Source organism: Alligator sinensis, unplaced genomic scaffold (genome assembly GCF_000455745.1).
Source record: "Alligator sinensis unplaced genomic scaffold, ASM45574v1 scaffold237_1, whole genome shotgun sequence".
NCBI classification, from domain to species: domain Eukaryota; kingdom Metazoa; phylum Chordata; order Crocodylia; family Alligatoridae; genus Alligator; species Alligator sinensis.
The window spans coordinates 304072-323600 of record NW_005841849.1 but is presented as its reverse complement, the minus strand read 5'-3'; the positions used below and the strand labels follow the sequence as shown (position 1 = coordinate 323600).

Here is a 19529-nt window from a genome sequence, read left to right as displayed (position 1 = left end):
CAGCTGATTTTGAAATCCCTGCATTGCAGAATGCAAAATGTTTTGTAAACTCAGTCTAATTGCAAGTCCTGAACTTCAGGGCATATGGGATTCCCTCTTTCCCATGGATCACATTTTGCTTTGGAACAGAGAAGGCTAACAGATAGGAGGAATATCTTGGAAAGCTTCTGTTTTGAAGAGCTGAGCAGAAATTTCCTGTGCCAGCAAACCTGTCAGACTGAATAGCAGTTGAGGGTTGCTGTTTATAATTGTGTTTATGAAATGAGCAGGCTGAGGATATAATTTCTTCAGGCTCAGAAATGAGTATTGTAGAAGTGAGGGACAAAATGAGGGAAAAAGAGAGAAACTAATATTTTGTTTATTTAGTAACACTGAAGAAGCATCCTGATAATACAGGTATCAGAAAGAAAATGTTGAGCATGATACTAAAGCCTCCCTTCTCATCCCCCTGCTTCTCTCAGTTTATCAGAATAAGGGTAATGCAGACAGAGGGGAGAGGGAGATGTCTAATATAGTGCCTGCCAGCCAGCAGGGAGACTGTGGTGGCAGAGATACAAATAGATGGGGCATTGGGCTTCAGTCCATCATCTTTACTGCTGCTTCCAAGAAGTGCTCCTCCTCCACTCGTCTTTTATTCCTGCTTGCTTTTTGTCTCATCTCTGTCTGGCAGTGATAAAATGTGCTTTATTTTTTTTTCTCCATCTTGCTGCTTTCTCTGCTTTACAGTTTCTTTTTCTCATACTTGTCATTTCTTCCCCTTTTAGAAATGTAACTGAAAGCGCAACTCAAGCTAGTTACATAAATATATTCCATATTACCATAGCATCTCATAAATATTTCCATAAAATGCTTTATAGCATACATTTATCTATAATGCAGGTGGGGGAAAAACTTTGGAAGGATCCTTGACACGGTCCATAGAAGTTGCAGAATACAAACAAGCTGAACTCCATCATTGGAGGCTGGGGGCAACCACTGGCCCTATTTGAAGTCCAAGAAATTGTCTCCTCTCGTTTACTGGTAGGGTTGAGTGGATGAGCAATGTACTGAGAAATAGCTTTTTTTTTAAATTCTAGGTACATAGTCTTGCTGCCATGTCTCCGCTCATTTATCAGTTTGTTGGCTGGTATTTTCAATGCTGAGGATGGCATCCTGAGTCAGTCCTGAACACTATGGTATTCTGTAGCAATAACCCTGCTGTGGACCCTGAGTTTTTCTTTCTCTTCTAAATATGATAGAGTTACTTGTATCAGTAGGCTGGATTTATTTTATGGACGCAATCAGATTTGGGGATAGGATAGATTTTTATCATCCAACATTTCTACGTAGAGTTGCACTGTCTGGTTTCCAGTGGTCTGCTAGTCACCTAGCAGGGGTCTGTACCCAAGAGTAAAATCCTGCTGCCCTTTCGGCTGTTTCATCAGCCAGTGGAAACTGTGTTCTTACCTTGCATTAGCTCATACATGGTAATGTCCTCAGAGGTAAAATAGCCTGCAGTACTCGCATGTTGACAAATGATGGTAAATGTTTACCTTGACCTGTTAACTTGCATACTAACTACAACGCCTTGCCTTCATTAAGCTGCCACTGTGTTAGCTACCTTGTAACACCTCTTCTTGAGTAAAGACTGCAAGCGTTGGGTCTCTCTTACCCCATCTTTGAACATAGGTTTTATGTTCTGTTTTCTGTCAGGGCCCTCAAAAAATAGAAGAGCTATTTCCCCCCCCGCCGCCCCTCCCCATCCAGAGCTGCAGAAGCTTTTTGAAAAGATAACAGTTGGAGGGGGTTATACCTCTGTGTGCCTACGTGCAAAGGGTCCCGTTGTCATGAAGGTGGGGCTGCATGTCCTAGGATATCTCACTGAAGTTCTGGCAGCAGCTCAGGATTAAGTACACAGTACTGAGAAATTTAAACTGCAGCTTTTCCTCCTCCACCCCTCGAGATGCAAACCCCCAGCCCTCACGTACACACGTAGGCCTGCTGGCTTCATCAGCATTAGACTGTGTTATCAAGACCAAAATGAGGAGTGACAGCAAGTATCTCTGCCACCCATTGACCAGGCTCTGTGCCAAGGAGATGAGGTGGTGCTGCTGCTAAAACACTGGTGCTAGGAAGTAGGAAATGACTGGATAGCTATTTGTTTTACACCCAGCCTGTGACTCTCATGACGCTGCTCTGCTCTGGAGATGAGCTGCCACCTACCAACAAACCTTAACCACCTTAACTACAAATATGTTGCAAAAAAGCTGAAGCTATGCAAAACCTTGGCTTGAGCTGCTGAACAACTGATCACAAAAACCTGCTAATCTCTGGCTTGAAAGGCTTGTGCAGTCTTCAAACTGTTCTTTCTTAAGTACAGATGCTTACTGCCTTTGGAAGTCGGCAACAGTGCAAGATTGTCCATAGATGATAAGGCTTGACAACTGTTCTTCACAAAATAAATTAAAGGGGGTGATTCGAGTGAGTCTCCTCTAGCCTGTGATGCCTCAAGGGTTTTTACCTGCAGCTCTGTAGAGGCTTGCTATCTCATGCAATGTACCAACCTGGTGGTTTTGACAACTGAATCTGTGCAGCTGGCTGCTCTTGATTGCACGGTGCTGTGCTTCCCCATGCTTGGGTGAGAGTTGGTTGAATTGCTTTTGAAGAAGGATCTGGTACAGTTTACAGTGGGACAAAGGAAAGAGGTATTTTTGGATGAAGGGCCAAGTGCCTGGAAGCCATTCACACCCCCAGCAGAACAGCACTGAAATCCGAGCCACTTTGCACAGTGAGGGATGATCCTGTGGCGTTGTCTACAAAAACCGAGGCATACTGGCCAGCCTGCGGGAGAGAAGTTGATAGTGAAAGTAAAGCCAAGGGGCTAATACCCGTACACAGGAGTGCTTTGAGTGAACTCAACACAGTGCTAAACTATGCAGTTCTCATCTAGCTAAAGAGACACTCATTGTGATGCTACAGCTAAGGTTGAGTTCTAATATGAGACTGATCCTACCTCTGCCTCCAGCCCCTATGAGGGGTTATGAAGAGGTGCTGGACAGTACCAGAATCAAGAAGGGGTGGGTCAGCAGTGCAAAATGCTGCAGTCATCCCCCGGTGTGGCTGAAACAAGCTGTCCTATGGTCTGAGCAATTTCAAACTGATGGCTCAAAGACCTCCAATGTGTTATAACAGAGGCAAGTATTCTGCGTGTTGAATACAGCAAAGTCACAGAAAAAAGCATGATTGGTGCAGAGTGAATGACATCAAGACACTCACCTTTTAGCCCAAAAGCCTAGTGGTTAGGACACTTGCCCAGGGAGCAGGAGAGCCAAGTTTCAGGTCACTGTCTCCCAGAGGCAGTTTGAACCTGCATCTCAGCAAAGCATGCTAACTACTGGACCATAGGCTAGACTGTGCTGCAGTTCTCTACTTGAAATTGGCTTGTGGGACAACCAAGAGGAGATATGTGGTGCCAGGAGAAAGCAAACAAGCTGGGGAAGGGGGTGTGGCTCAGATGGATGCCTCCCTGGATGGCTGTAGGTTCCTCCCAATGTGGCAGGCACTTTCCCCGTGCTGTTTATCTATTTTAGGCAATGAATATAAATGAAAGGTGCAGTGGGCCAGCATCAATAGAGCAAATGTGTGCAAGTGCCCAAGTGGGAGCAAGTGCCAAGCTGGGTATGTGTCATTTAGGCATAAAAAGAACATAGGATCTAGCCCTGAATTATTTGCTCAAGGTCACTGAGGACATCAGTGGAAAGGAAGCACCACTTGAGTCGCCCAGCTGGCAGTGCCAGAACCCTCACCAGTGGGCTCTCCCTCCTGTCAGGTATATGTGAAAGTAGGAATCTGACTGTAACTTGGTCATGTCATGCACTACTGGGAAACCCAGTCAAAGCTAGATCATTTAGGATGGTACTGGAGGCTTCTATTAGCCCTAATGGCCACTTAAACAACCAGAAAAAGAATCCAGCACACCTAATAGTAATAGACCATCACAAACACCTTTGAGGACCTGGGTTCCAGCCCCTAGAGGAGCTAAAAGACCAGTCAGTGTTATTAAGAGTTGTGGAATATAGTACAGGCAGGCAGATTTCTGCTCAGCCTCAAACCAAGACCAGCATAGCAGAGGCAAGCTTATATTTGCCATTGACCATCTTCCCTGCTGGGTTCCCACTGCTCTCCAGAGCTATGACATTGCCCTGGGCTTGCAAACCATGTTCCCTTCCAGCTGTCCTTGGGAATGAGTCTATCCAACTACAATCATTATGCAGGTCCCATTCATAACCCTGGGGGGGTCCTGCCTCCCACCTCAAGCTCCTTCAGTTTGTCGATGTTTACCTGCAGATACAAGACGCCACTGACTGAGATGGTAAAGAGTTCGCTGCTGCTGTCCAAACCAGTCACTGTCTCCAGAGAACTGAGGGTAAGAAACAGCAGTGTCATTGCTATAGTGAGCAGATCAATCTATATATCCCCTGGGCATTACCTTCTAAATCTCTGTCTGTCTGAAGTAGATAGAGAAAGACCATTTACACCCACCAGGGTCACTTGAATCCACCAACCAGAGGGGAAGGTCCAGACAACACCCCAGAATAGCTTGTCTCCTTTCTGCAGATCTATTTGCCATTCTGTGTGCTGCATCTAGCATTTCCTTCTCAATTATATTTGTAAAAAATGAATATTGTGCTAAAAAATGTCCCTGGCCCAAGTATTCTGGACCTGCAGTCTCTACACAGAGTGAATGCAGTGTGGCAGAAAAAGCAGGTCCTCCCGTGCTGCCATACTAACATGCCTCACCCACGTTCTGGAGGGACCCTCTCATATATCAGTCATGAGTATTAAGACACCCACTAGCCCAATAGGAAGATACAGAACCCTTCCTCACTAAGACATTGACTGATATCCAGCATATATGGTGGTCAAGGTAGAAAGCCCTTACAATCTGATCACTCATGTGAAATGAGCTGGTATATTTCCTATGTACAACACAAGGCAACTGCTAAAGTTGGTGGTCTCAACAGGGATCAGTGACCAAAAGGGCCTGAAGACTGAACCCTGGCCTGTCCCTATGGCATGGCCCTCCAAAACAGGTCTAGTCAGCCTCCTGTTCTCTGCCCACCAGGTATTGCATAGAAATAAAATCCAGCTTCACTAGGAGCTGTGCTGGAACTTGCCTCATTCACTGTCCAATTGATGAGCTACCTGTGCATAACATGTATACAAATGAGGCAAGGCGAATCAAGGCTGCTCTAACTTAAACCCAATTGTCAATGGTTTCAAGAGACCCTTCAGGCAGGCACCAATCACAAGGATTCCCCAACTGCGTTATCTCCCTTCTAGGTACATTCCTTTCCGTGAGGGCTGGAGAAGGTGGTTGGCACTCTGGGGTTCCCCTGCATGAGGCATCCTTCACCACAGAGGCTCTGATGACATGCTGTCATCTCTTCAGTGTAAGAGCTATCTGGGGACACCTGCATGTCATGTGCACACTCACATGTTGCGCTGGCAGAGAGACTGGACACAGATCAGCACCCGCAGGCGGTCCCTCGCACGCTGCTGTCCCCTCCGCTGATGCTCACCATGAACTGCGCGCAGAGAGGAACCAATGAGAAAGGGATACAGTAACCCACTTGAGAGAGTGCTGACTGCTGAGCCCTGTTCTGGGGTCTCAGACACCTGAGCAGCCATGATACCACACTGCAGACCGAATGAACGCATATCCCAAACACCTGGGCTGGAGCCTCAGCAGATGTAAAGTCATGTAGCTGTATTGATTTACACCAGCTTGCAATCCAGCCCAGTGACTCCAATGGAGCTGTGCTGATTTACATCAGATGGAGATTTGGCCCAGAGAATTCCAAGAAGAGTCACCAGCATTATCATGTGGCACGAGCTAGTTCACTGAGGGTCAGCAGGAGCACTTACCGATGTGCAGTGTGGCAGCAAAGGTGTAGTACCCGGTGATGGGTGCTGTGTACTGGCCGCTGGTCAGATTCAGTCCCAAGCCTCGGTGGAACATACTCTCCTTCTCAGGCTGGTGAGAGAGGAGAGCAAGATGCTGCACAGCAGGAAAAGCCACCTCAGTTCTATATACTGAAGACAGTGCTGGGTTCTCAGGGAGGAGACTCGCATTTGACGGGGTACGTCAAGCAAGACAGTTGGCCAAAGTGATGCAGGGATTCACAGAACCTAATGAGACTTGGTTATATGCCACATGGACGTGGGATAGCATGGAAAATCTAACATCTTTACCATGGAGAGCGAAGTGACTGATGCCTATGGTTAAGTTCACACTTAAAAAAATATTCCAGCAGCCTTGTTAATGGGGCAGAATCCCTGTAGAGTGAATGCAGCTGTTCTGATATCAAAGCCTTTAAACTTTGTATAACTTATTTCATTGGGACAACATGAGTGTTAAAACAGACACCAAGCCCCTCATTCCAGTATGAGAAAGACCTGCATCTCTGTTGAGACTTTTGCTGCCATAACCTCATTGCTAACAGTCGCACCTTTTGCCAAGACCGTTATGCCAATAAAACCCCTTAAGTGCAGGTCCTGTGTAAAAAACACATTTGATAAATTCACCTGGCTTTCGATTTCCCTTCAGACTATGTGACAAGGTACTCTTTTTTACAAATGTACTTGTTAATCAAATTAATTCACCCGATGCTGCCTACAGGTGATTTTTCAATCATAAGATCCAGAGAGAGGAAGGAAGGATGGTTATAGAATGAGGATGGTTCTGAGTTCAGTGCCTAACTATGCCTTGGGTGAGTTGCCTAATCTCCCTCCTCAATTCCTCATTGGTAATGTCAGAATAATAAACATTCTTTCATCTTGCCCATTTCAAATGTAAAATGTTCCAGGCCAGGAAAATCTTCCCTGCAGTGACACCAGGAGATCAAATAATATGAAAATAACACAGAAATGCAGAAACCATAGCTTGTTTTTATGATTGGGCAGAGTTCAGCTGTTTGAGTACCTCAACAATGTACTTCCAAGCTCCTTAGCCTGAATTAGCTGCGATAGTAATGCCTATTTTGGGGATAATTTATAACATGCTTATAATTTATTTTTAACTGATCTGCACTTGGCCTTGACTCCATGTTTGTCTGCAAGCAATAATACCTAGTCACTTTATTGGCAGGGTATGTCATCATAACTTCAGCTACTCTTTTGGACAGGGACTGGCCAACCAGTGTAATCTGCTACTGCAGGAAGCTCTGGGAGCAAATCATTTGGGCGAATTTTCAGAAAGATTGCTGGGAGCTTTCTGAATGTTAGCATTGCAGTGTTGAACAGAAATGGTGCGAGGGAGCATGGCTTGGCACTTCAGGATGTAAGATGACTGACTAGGAGGCTCAGAAAGGAAGGATTTCCCTTCCACAAATACTAATAGTTCTGCACAAATTATGTGTTTGCAGGGCTGGGACTTTATTTATGTTCACAAACAATCAGTGGGAGTCTCTTCATGGGGCTATCTTCACCATCTGAGAGATAGCATGCCAGCAGTTACTACCAGGGGTGAGATAGTGGACTATTTGGACCAATGGTCTGGTCCAGCTTGGTGAATTCCCATCATCACTTACTATGTAATAGATCTGGAGCTCTTGCAGGGACCGGCGCTCAATGGAAATGTTCCTCCGTATCCGACAGTGGAAGGCTGCTTCCACTCGGTGCTGCAGCCTGCTGTCTGTCCATGAACCAGCCACCAGCGCCAACATATCATCTTCTTTTCTTTCCTCCTCTTCCTCTTCCTCACCTTGCTGGCAAGCTTCACAGGCCTGCATGCTCATTTTTTCCCGTTCCCTTATCACCCCTGAGTCAAAAAACAAAAAAAACCAGAGAGCCAGTTTGAAAACCTAGGAACTAATCATTGTTTTTAAGAAATAACTGAAGTCCTAATCTTGCTCCAGTTGAGGCCAGGGCAAAGCATTGCTTGATTTCATGGAAGCTGGACAAAGGCATTATTAGATATTCTAGTCCAAGCCCTGCAAATTGGTACTATCATGCAAGATGGGACCCCCAGTGATCCCTGATCCAAATGCACAGGGTCATGATCCAGTCAGATGTTCTGTTCTGGCCATGTCAGGCACTTCTGAGGTTGACTGAAGGAAGTTCTAGTTTGCTTTTAGGGCACTGTGAGAGAAAGGGCTATTAGTTCTCTCTGGGTTCCTCAGTGTTGTTTCTAAGTTTGACTTCTAAAAACTAAGGGATCCAAAAACCAAAACAGGAAATCTTCAGAAATGTAATAATCAGAGGTGGCATTTGCGATGCCCAAAAGCACCACACACAAGTACACACGCACAAATACAGCCTTTCACTATATGTGCACAGACACATAACCAAGGTGTCCATACCATTAGTAAATATTAATGATGGCAGAAGTATATTATATGCCTGTGCCATATGTATGCACCTGTTTAATTTTTGCGTGTGTGAGAGTGAGAGGGAGAAGCTCTGCAGCAGAACATTATGTAGTCATAAGTAATACAATGAACAATTAAAGCCACCCATAGGTCCTCATTTCAATTCAGATCTCTGAGCAGAGCTGTAAGGAGGAGTAAGGCCCATCACCTTCCCCACCACTCATGTCTTTGCTTGGGCTAGCAGGACCTTGTGTCTGGGTGTGCAGGGTAGGTGCAGTAGACTACCTTACTTCCCCCAAACTGCCTTCCCATATGCACTAGCCATCAACAAATGGGCAGTTAAAACAACCACCCTCTCCTGCCCTTTCTATGCCTCCACTAAGGTGACAGCAATGAGACTGGGGCCTCTCCCTCCCAGCAGGATAGGAGCTCTTCCTCTTTCAGCGTCATTTATGCAAACAACACACCACCTGGATGGCACCCTCTGGAAAGGCTCTCTGCCCACAGAGTGCATGCAGTGACTTAATCCCGTACCCTTCAGCAGCAGCCGGAACTCCCTCAGCAATTCTTCTGGGCTCACCAGGGCTCCTGGGGGCCCTTGGGGACCTGGCGGGCCTGGGGGGCCTGGAACACCAAACTGGAACCCAAGCAGAGGACAGACCGTTTCAGTACATGAGACAACAATTAACCTGAGGAGCTACAATGAGAACTGCTCCCTCCCACATTACCAGTCTCCTCCCAACCAGCCCCTTGTACCCTTCACCTCCCAAAATGCCACCAGCCTTTGCTAACTGTGCTTATGGGGCCCCAGCAGCCTTGGCTGGTGAGCAGTGGGCCCTGGCTGTGGCACCCAGTGAAGGGGGTAAGTGGGGCTGACTGGGAGGGGAGGGGCCCTGGCTGAGCTGGCAGATGCTCAGCCCCTGGCAACACGAATATATACCTTGAACTTATTCGCTTTGCTTTTGCCCTTTTTCTTGCCGTTCACGCCTTTGTTTGATTGCTTCACAAACAGCATCCAGGCGTCACGGGGATCGATGCTGCGTGACCTCTCCATAACGGCTTCCTTGGAAAAAGCAAAAGCACAAGAAAATGAACAGAAAAGGTAAGATATCCTAAAGGGAATGCCATTTAAATGGTTGGAGCTAGGCGGGTGCCTGCCTTCATTGTTACGCCCCATCACATCCTGGGGCGAGAGGTGCCATACAGAAGCCATGAGTGTTCCCATGTTCAATACTCTTGTGAACGCTGGGAGGTTTGTGTGTGTTAGATCTAACTCAGGGACCTCATCTCTCCATGAGAACACCAGTCGGCATCTTGGTGGAGTTCCAAGTCCTCCCTGGATACAGTACTTTTCATTTCCTGTCCTAGATTGCTGTCATCTGCTGCGAGGCAGCTGGTGCGTTTAATCAGAGCAGCAATTTTACTTCTGTGGCAGGTAGAGTGACTCTCGCCTATGGAAAAGAAAGCCAGAACCTCACCAGGTGTAAAAATAGCATACTTCTATTGAAGTCCATGCCAACATATGCCAGCTGGGCAATAGGTCTGTAAAGTTTGCACTTATCTTAGCACAGCCATGTTGTTCACTGTGTCCTAGATGAATGGTATTCCTGTCAGCATTCTGCACTATCATGAGAGATATCTGAATCTGATTTCCAACCCAACTCTCTCAGTGGTTGTTGAAACAACACTTGCAAGTGTGGCAGGGGAAGTGGGCTCCTGGGAGGTGGGAGGAGAAGGGCAAACAGACATCATACCTCTTATTAGCAACCTCTCTGGAAAATTAATGAGCAATATTGACCAACTTCCGGGGACTGTTCAGAGGGCTACAGATGCCAGGGTAAATGAAGAATCCTTAGGGTTCCCCACAAGATGGTGAGGATTTAGTGAGGACTACTATCTTCTGACTTTGTTAGACTCTTGGGGAGGGGTTGGATGAAGAGACCCAGTCTTGTTATATATAGGGTTGGGGTTCAGTTTCCATCAGGAGAAGACACTGAAGTGCAGAGAAGCTCTGTGACTTTCCCATGGTCACAAAACAAACCAGAGCAGGGGAGGATCAAGAATCAAAAAGTTTCCTGAGTCTTTGTCCTCTGCTCTGCACCCCTGGCATGATGTTTGCATTCACCCTCCTGGACACCAAGAGTTTTACTCTAACAGCAGTATCCTATCTGTTTATGCTAGCAGAGGATCTACCCCAAACAGTCTTCGCTCCATACTTCCATGTTTCTTTTCACACTGCTACTTTTCAAGTACTACCTTCTATGTGAGGTTATTTCTCTTCTTTGTTTACTTGTCTAAATTTGCTAGGGTATTTGCTCCAGAACCCAATGAAGTCAACCATATTTTCTATGGAGTACAGTGGGCTTTGGATCAGGTCTTAGGACACTCCAACTTTATTAGCATGTACAGCATCTTTCAAGTCTCACATGTATCTAAGGAATGGGCTTATGCTCCAGCAATTACTAATGTAAATGGACACTCAGAAGAGCAAATTGTGTAGCTGTCTCTACCTTGGAACACAGCTATTTATTATTAGCCTTGGTTTACACTCCTTAGAGTAGTTGCAATCCATCATGCTACAGCTCTAGATCAATCAGAGTGAATTGTTCAGGGAAATGGTACTATGTAAGCAACTCAGCTATGGACTTTCCCGCCTTGCCCACAGCCTGCTAATCACAGGGCTAGGAGGGAGCCTCAGGAGGTCATCATGTCCATCCCATGGCTCAAAGCAGAAGGAGTCCTACCTAAATCACCCCAGCCAAGTGCTTGTCTAACTATGTTAGTTCATGTGCCATTCAGGGCAAGGCTCCAGGCTATAACCCAGGGTCCCCTCCTTTTCAGGGCAGCATCCATCTCATTGAATCATATTCCCCCTGGCTTAGAAAAGAAAGCATAGCTCACAAGTGTTAGTGGGGACATACCTCTAAGTGCAAACAGTGTAATTGGTGGGAGCTTAGAGAGCCCTAGTCAATGGGGTGGCCAGAGTTGCTTCTGGTCCCTTTGTGGGGCTAACTTCACATCCAGCACCCAGTGGACTTGGGGCGGGTGAGACCTGGAAGATTGGTTTTGAAGCCCCTGGGCTTGCTGCTTGTGTGTTTCCAGAAATGTTCCTGTGATGACAGACTCCCAAAGCCTCACTGAGGCACAGGGCAGCCTCTGTGGTGCAAATCTGCCTGCTTAATGGATTCAAGAAACTCCCTAGCCCACTGCAATATGTGTTGTTGGAATCGAGCCAGAGACAGTCCCCACTGATTGCTGGGTACAATATAAAAGGATATCCCTGTCAAACAGTAACAGCTGCGGTTGCTGGCCAGATGTTTCCCACCCCTTCACACGCTGGTGGAAACAGCCTCTGTCTTGCCTCTGATTGGGGAGAAAAGAAATAGGGGCAGAGAGTGCGTTTGTCTAAGTGGCACTGCCATCCTCCTAGACTGGATTTTAATGCTGCCAAAAACATTTTCCCTCACTGGGGGTTCTGGGTAGGTTAGGCCAGTGGGGACCCACCTTTTTGGCAGGCATGCCACAGATTAACCCTGCATTGAATGCTTCTCGAATCACCTTCCACTGCTCAGTCTGCTGCTGCACTGCCTGTTGCCACCTTGACCTGCCATGTGCCACATACAAGGCTGCCCATGACCCTTGTGATACCTATGCTGCAGGTTGTGCCCTCTCTTGGGTTAGACTGAGCCTCCTGTTCATAGATTCATAGATGCTAGGGTCGGAAGGGACCTCAACAGATCATCCAGTCTGCCCCCTGCCTAGGCAGGAAAGAGCGCTGGGGTCAGTCAGATGCAGCAGGACAGAGCTGGGGTTCAGGACCCCTCTTCAAGGGATTGGATGGGGAGGCGCAATTCTTTTATTTTTCAGAGCTTGCCTGTGTTCATTTAGGATTGCCTGTAGGTCAACAAATAGGGCAGAATCTACAGAGCGGCCCACTCATGTCTGGGTGTTTGACCTTCTCAGACCTTGGTCTACCACCACAGAGTTTGGTTCAATAATGGCATGTGCAGCGGTGGAAGTGTGAGCTGATATGAATTTCACCTTCTCTAGCCCCTACCCTCCACCCATTTAGCCTCTCAGAAACCTGTTTTCACTGGCATCTTTGCACATCACCTCTAAATTTGGGACGTTCATGGTTGTTTGAGGTTTTTAATAGTATAGAAAGAAACACCTGTTTACATGCTGCTACTCGGACAGAAGGCTCAGTCTACAATATTGAATGGCTGCCCATTTAAAAGTGATACAAAGGCATGCTTCTTTATATAGTGCACGACTGAACCTTGGAACTTATTGTCATGAGATATTTTTGAGGCCAGGAGCTCCATGAAATTGAAAAGTAACTTAAAAATTTGTCTGGAGAATGAGAACAGCCTACATAGACAGGATACAATATTTTAGGGAGGTATTTGAACCCTTGGGCTTGGGGGGTGTAAATATCCATTACCCACCTGAGGAAAGGGAACAACGTCATCTATGAGCACATCACTCTGGAATCGTCCATTGTGAAGCTCTTTGCAGCTCCTATTGCAGCACCTGATACTTGTTACTCTTGAAAGGATGCGGACCACAGGTCAGTCCCTGTGCAGTTATCATAACTGAAACCGTTTGAGCAATTCTCCCCACTAAGGTTTATCGTGACTCTGTTGTTGAACATTTCCAGCTAAGCTTGAGGAAACTGTTTGCTTTGCAAAAATATTTTTGATAAAATCGGAAAAACTTTAGGTCTTTTGTTGACATTTTTTAATCAGCCATTTTCCACCCCGCCTTGCCTGTCAATTTGCTAGTGGCTGAATGCAATTGTTGTCTCGTTAGCAAAAGAAAAAGCATTTTCATCCTCAACTGAGTGGGAACAAGCGCTCCCTTCCCCGCACTGTCACGTGTGCATATGTGCTGGCATGTGTGTGTGTGCAGGCATGGATGTGCACGCAAAATCATTGTGCAGCTCGAATTCCCTGGCCACATTTTACACATGATCCTAGTCACCCAGCAGGAAATTAGGCTCCCTGGGCATCTTTCTGCCTCAGTTACCATGAACTTCAGTTTGGGCTGTCTTCACTATAATAAGGTGCAATTAGAATAAGTGCTTACCGGATCGTTGGAAGCTGGCAGAAGCAGGCTATTTTTCCCTTGACCTGTAGGATACTCATTCGACTGGGATTTCTTCTCTCGGCTTTTCCTGCTTCCGAGTTTCTCTGACCCCACAGAGCCCACGCAGGAGATTGCTACCAAGAGCCCCACACACAGCAGCATGAGCCAGCAGCTGGAAGAAAGGGAGGCAGCCATCCTTTCACACAGGACACGGGAGAAGTGGCCCTTTCTCTAGGAAATGCATAGAGTTTCTACAAACACCCAGCCTCAGGCCTGGCCACGAAGGGCAGGAAGAAATTGGTGCGCGCCAGAGAAGAGACAATATTCCAGCATGTAGTTGCTCAGGCCTCTCCTCACACCAGCACTAGACCAGGAGACAAGGCGCCCTTTCTGGATCCCCAGTTGGGATTTTTGTTGCCTGGGTACAAACTTTGCCTTTCGGTCAGCAAGGAGAGGCCAGTCCAGCCTGTGCTGTGGGTGGACAGCACATTACGCTGGCTCCAGTAACGCCCTGATCACAACCAAGAGCCCTGGCATGGTGTGGCAGGTGCCATGAACATGAGCTGTAGGCTGTGTCCAGCTTAGCGAGGGGAATTGATTTCCTTCTGTTTCCTCCTTGCTCAGTTTTCAGAAGCTGCAAACATATGTTTTGCAGCTTTGCCGAGCTGCCAGTGAGCTCTGTGGTTCTTCCTTCCACGCTGGAGCTGTCAAGAGGATGTCCAGTTTCTTTGCTGGTTTCCCTCTATCCTGCCACGGCCTGGGATCTCTGGCTAAAGAGATTTCCACCTGCTGGGTGCACAGCTCTGGGCACCCTGCTCCTGCCTCAGCAGGCACCGTCTGGCTCTGAATCTCTCGTTTTGCATCCACTCCTTTTAATAAGCTTGAATTCCCCGCCTCACAGGAGCTGCCTCCCACGCTCACTCCAGGGAGTCCAGGAGCCCCCTTCTGGCTCCTAGATTAAGTGCATCCAGTTCCTGCCACCAGTGCCATCATGCTAGAGGCTTTGGCAAGCACTGAGCACAGGGACAGGTGCACAGCGGCTCCAGTCATCTGAAGTGTGAGGCCGTTTCATGGATGGGCAGAGGACTGCAGCCAATCCCTCCCATCTGGTGCGAGCAGCCATCACTGCTTAGCTGTCTATGAGGCAGTGAGGAAATACTTCCCCGCTTTGAGAGGTGCCCACCTCATTCCCCCAACTGAGGCACAGTCCAACGTGCAATTCTGTGTCCCCCGTGCCAAGGCCACTTCAGCAGAGCTCCTTCAGGACCAGAAGCAGTTTCCTAGTGAAGGCAACCAGTTACAAACTAGAGAGCCAAGCTGTGTGTTCACCCGTTGCTTCGCCAGTGTCCCCCCAGCTACGCTGGCGAGGTGTGCCAGGTGTCTGACTACAGACTGCTCCAAGACTTCGCTGGGAGAGGTCTGGCCAGAGTTTAGAAAGAAATAATGAGCTTGCTAGTGACTGCCCACATTGTAAGACCAGGCATCAAATACCCATAGGAAGGATTGTGTTCTGCCAGCTCAGCACTCACCCTGCCCTACTTCTCAATCCTTTTGCTGCCCCTTGGCCATCCCCTGCCTTGAGTATTATACTCTTCCCTTTTCCAGTCACCCTCAGCTCTCTCCACGCTGTCTAAAACTGTGCTGCTTAAGTCGTCTTTCCCTGGAAACACCTTCCTGTGCCTTCCCAGACGTTGTATGAAGTGCCTAAGAGTCAGGTGGTACAACACTAAGCCAGCATCTGTGGCAGAGAGATCTAGCCTGGCATCTAATTCTTTCTTTCTCATTTGTCTTGCCAATTATCCCTCTTACTCTTGGCACTCAGAGGTGGCCTTGATCATAGACACATGCTCTCACTGTACCTAGACCCTAGCTGTGATAGTCCGGGTGCAGTAGAGACGGACTGGGAACCTCCCTGACCCACAGGTGTGGCCTCCATGCTTGTATTTGTGGGTTCAGAGTGCAAGTGTTCACCATGCTAGGGTGCAGATGCTAGTATGAAGCTCCATGGCATGAAATAGGAACACCAAGGGGAAGACATGCCTAGAAAAGCACTCTCACAGGGCTATCTAGGGTTCATACGTGCCATGGACATGCTGTAGAACGAAAGGTGATAATCAAGAGTGTCTCCTGTTTATAGCTAAGCAAACACTGAGTCATTTCCAGTCCTCACAGTATGGGCTGAAATAGCTTCACTGTCTGCAGGGGAAAGAGACCTATAGAATCCTAATTCATCAAGAGCAAGGACTGGGTCATAACAGTGTGGTCCAGGAAGGTCGATCAAGCTGCCACGGACCTTTAGCAGCCCCTGTGACATCATTACCACTTGCCAATGGGCTGACGAGATTGCTGAAGCCCTTGTTAAGCAGACAGATGGAGATGTCTCAGGCTTGTCGCCATGTGGAAAGAGTTATTTTCCCAAACAGTGAGAAATATTAATGATGTCATACAGGATACAAGAGGGCCAGAGCTAATTGGTTTAGTCCTTCAGCAAATCCTCATGTAATGCTATCGCTGAGAGGTGACATAGCCCAAGGTGGAAGGACCACAGGAAGTGTCAGCCCCCAGCGGAGCACGATGCTGACAAAGTGACCCTGTTTGCCACGTGAATTGTGCATCCCAATGAGAACGGTCCAGCCCAACCACTGATGCTGGCTGCTGCTGCAGCCCAGAGATAAACATTCATCCTCAGAGGCGTCTTCCAAGATCAAGACCAAAGCACAGGTTGTTTTTTTTTAGCCTCCCTTCCTTGTAAAATAACCTATTTGTTTAAACAGTAAGCACCTCATTGGAGCGGGCTGTTGAGGAGTTTCAGATGAGAGGTACATGTGGAAGCCTGAAGGGAGGTATGGAATAAGGGACTTCACCCCCTCCTTCCTTCCCTTCACGCTCTGCTGAAATCTAATCCTCATTCTTGAGCTCTCGTGTCACTGCCTTGGCCTGCAGTTCCCTGCAGACTGATGCAGCCAAGCTGGTCTCTTGCTTTCTCCCTTCCTTAGAGGGAAAGACCTTGCAGATGAAGTCATGGGAATGAAAGCTCTGTCCATTCCTGAAAATACAGCATTGCAGAAGGGAAGTTGGTGTGTGGCCTCTTTCCTATCTTGGGCACTGCCCTTCTGGGCCATGCAGTCAGGAGCTGAGTGCATTATATCCAACCACTAATAATGTCGCCCCCCCCTGCCACTTCCCCCACCTCCCCTCCGCCACCAGGCAGGTTTCTCTAAGTAAGGAAAAACCAAGCGTAGGTGATAACTATTTCTCTGCTGTGGCCGGCTGCTTTGGCAGTGTCACTGAGACAGCATGGCACATAATAACTTTTGTCTAGACCGATGGTGTTCAACCTCTGGTCCCTGGGCCAGGTTCAACTCATACAGCCACATCATCCAGCACCTGGGACTCCTCACAGGTCCAGCAGTTGTTGTTGGGTTTTTTTTGTTTGTTTGTTTGTTTTTGGGGGGGGTGGGTAGTGTTAATTGCTGCTGCCATGCTGCCAAATTTCCAGACTGGTGAGGAGTCTTCCAGGCCAAACATCATGGCCCTGCCCCAGTGCACAAGATAATGTGATGGTCACATTGAACATGCCAGGTGGGGCCAGTGTATTGCCAGATCAGGGCATGCAGCATTGTGCTGGTGTGCACTCAGGCTTGGGCCGAGGTATGGCCAGATCCAGGCACTTGGGAGCAAGGGACATGGGATCGCACTGATTCCACATGCTGATGCTTCATGGGACCCTATCCATGGACTGACCCTGTGCCACTCATCTGGCCCGTGGGGTTTGGAAAGCTGGGCACCACTGGTCTAACCTGTCTCCTTTGAGTCCAAAGCATTTATAGTTCACATGATGATACTGTCAGCATGTCCTCTGCATGCCCCTTGTGCCCACTTCTGTCAGTTGTGCTTTGTGAGGAAGATACACTTTGAGAGGGCTGGGGTTGAGGTGGGGGAGCAGTTCTTTCAACAGAGTCCTGAAACCCTTTTAACAAGCACACCTGAATGAGCACTTACACTGCTGAATAGTGCTCTGTGGTGAAGCTCCTCCCCACACTGAAGGGCTTGCAACTGCTTTCCCAAGTAGCATAACACACAACTGCTATGGGTCTAGGATCAAATAGCAACCCTGGGTGTGGGGAACACGTTGGAGGGGAGACACGTAGCAAGGGATGGGGCAGTCAGATCAGGAGCCGTGGAAGGATTTTTGCCACCTTCCCTTTTAATGTAGCTGGGACTTGGCAAGGGCAGGCACCAAACAGAGCCATGGTGTGGCAGCTCAGCAATGCTAGGGAGTCCCTGTTTGTTTCTGCATACACCCAGGCTCTTGAGGCAGCCCCCAGTGAGTATGTGTGCACGATTTTTCTCATTCCTTCAATTTGTCACCCATGCTGCCTGGCCAGTTATGCCAGCCCTTACTACAATACAAGCTTAGGAGTGTAGGGATGTGTGGGGAGTTGTAAAATCAAGTTTGAGAAAGAGAGGCATTCACCAGCCTCAGTAAGGAGCATTAATACTCTGACACATGAAAAGCTATAGCAGGCAGAGCAGGGAAGGGAGCAGCCATGATGCTTGCTCTAGGGGCAGGCTATATTTCAGCTGCTACAAAGAAGGGGGAGTTTCGAAAACAAACCCGATTCCACGTATTGAATCCATATTTTTATCTCCAAACCTCAGCCACAATGTGAGTGACCACCCTTCTTATACACCTCTGAGGCAGGGCATGCCTGCCTTGCCACGGTGTAGTTATTACCTATTGACCATGGGGATTCAGAGGGACCCTGCCTACTAGGCCTGTGCAAGTAGGCAGCTATTCAATCCGGCTTTGGATCCAGCTGCTTCAGATGCCAGTGATCTGATCCAGAGCTGAGGACCAGGTTCCCGCTTCAATCCAGCCAAAGTGGCTCCGAAGCTTGAGAGCCGCCTCAGAGCTCCGGCCATAGGGTATAATATGGAATCAATCAAATATCTATAAAGTTTTTGGATTTTGTCTGATTTGGATGAAACTCGTCGGGAGGGTAGCCTCTGCTGCAAGCATGAAGCCTGCCAAGTTTCAAGAAGATTGGTGCAGGGGTTTGGGGGGAACTGTACCCCAAATTCTTTAAAGCAAATCTCGTCATGTGTACGTTACACCACAGGGGGGTGAAAACTGCAGGGATGGTGGCCCCTGCTGAGGTCACAAAGCCTGCCAAGTTGCAAGAAGATAGGTACAGGGGCTTGGGGGGAACCGCCCCACAAATTCTTGAAAGCAAAACTCATGTCATGTGCATGTGTTAAGCCACAGCAGGGTCAAAACTGCAGGGGTGGTAGCACTTGGTGAGGTCACAAAGCCTGCCAAGTTTCAAGGGGATAGGTACAGGGGCTTGGGGGGAACCGCCCCACAAATTCTTGAAAGCAAAACTCATGTCATGTGCATGTGTTAAGCCACAGCAGGGTCAAAACTGCAGGGGTGGTAGCACTTGGTGAGGTCACAAAGCCTGCCAAGTTTCAAGGTGATAGGTGCAGGGGTTTGGGGGGAACTGCACCTCAAGCTGCTGACAGGCAAAACTCGTGACATGGGTGCTTGTGCAACTGTGTCTATCTTGGGGCACAGGGTTGGGGGCATGGAAATACTGCAGGCTGGGCTGCTAAGCTGCTGTGTTACCAGTTACCAATTAATCATGATTCACTCAGGGACCAGCTCAATACACACTACCTAGCTACTACATAATGAGTTGACAAGCACTGATTAATACCTACCAAACCACAGACTAAGGAGAGGAAATAATCAATACAGACAATCAACTGCTCCAAGACAGACAGAGTCAGTTGCACAAGCACCCATGTCACGAGTTTTGCCTGTCAGCAGCCAGAGATGCAGGGCCCCAGAACCCAGAACCCCTGCACCGATCTCCTTGGCAGCTGGCAGGCTTCGTGGCCTCAGCAGAGGCCAGCATCCCTGCAGCTGTCACCCTGCTGCGCCTTAACACACACAGTGTCACCCATGTCACAAGTTTTGCTTGTCTGCAGCTTGAGGTGCAGTTTCCCCTAACCCCTGCACCTATCTCCTTGAAATTTGGCAGGCTTCATGGCCCGAGCAGGGGCCACCACCCCTGCAGTTTCCAC

At 48.0% G+C, this 19529-nt stretch overlaps 1 protein-coding gene across 2 annotated transcripts; it reads right to left on the bottom strand.

Annotated features, from left to right (window-relative positions):
- Positions 1-342: 342 nt before the first annotated feature.
- ERFE (erythroferrone) lies at positions 343-14266 on the bottom strand. 2 transcript variants are annotated; one of them, XM_025209248.1, is made up of 8 exons: positions 13440-14266; positions 9292-9414; positions 8886-8988; positions 7572-7801; positions 5908-6040; positions 5477-5567; positions 4321-4399; positions 343-2820 (listed from the first exon to the last, which is right to left on the bottom strand). In XM_025209248.1, exons 1-8 carry the CDS (start codon positions 13632-13634, stop codon positions 2722-2724), a joined length of 1053 nt encoding a protein of 350 aa, XP_025065033.1. In that variant the 5' UTR covers positions 13635-14266; the 3' UTR covers positions 343-2721. The 2 variants fall into 2 exon arrangements, with proteins under 2 accessions (XP_025065033.1, XP_006016039.2); XM_006015977.2 differs by having other exon boundaries at positions 5908-6016.
- Between the last annotated feature and the right edge of the window lie 5263 nt (positions 14267-19529).

What these genes read in the sequence shown, in the direction of transcription:
- ERFE (XM_025209248.1), bottom strand. Translation starts at nt 13,634, where the DNA reads ATGGCTGCCTCCCTTTCTTCCAGCTGCTGGCTCATGCTGCTGTGTGTG. An exon ending in AGCTCCAGATCTATTACATA is followed by an intron (nt 6,041 to 7,571) that starts GTAAGTGATGAT and finishes CCTGCTGTGCAG; the next exon opens with CATCTTGCTCTCCTCTCTCA. An exon ending in TGCTGCCACACTGCACATCG is followed by an intron (nt 5,568 to 5,907) that starts GTAAGTGCTCCT and finishes CTCTGCGCGCAG; the next exon opens with TTCATGGTGAGCATCAGCGG.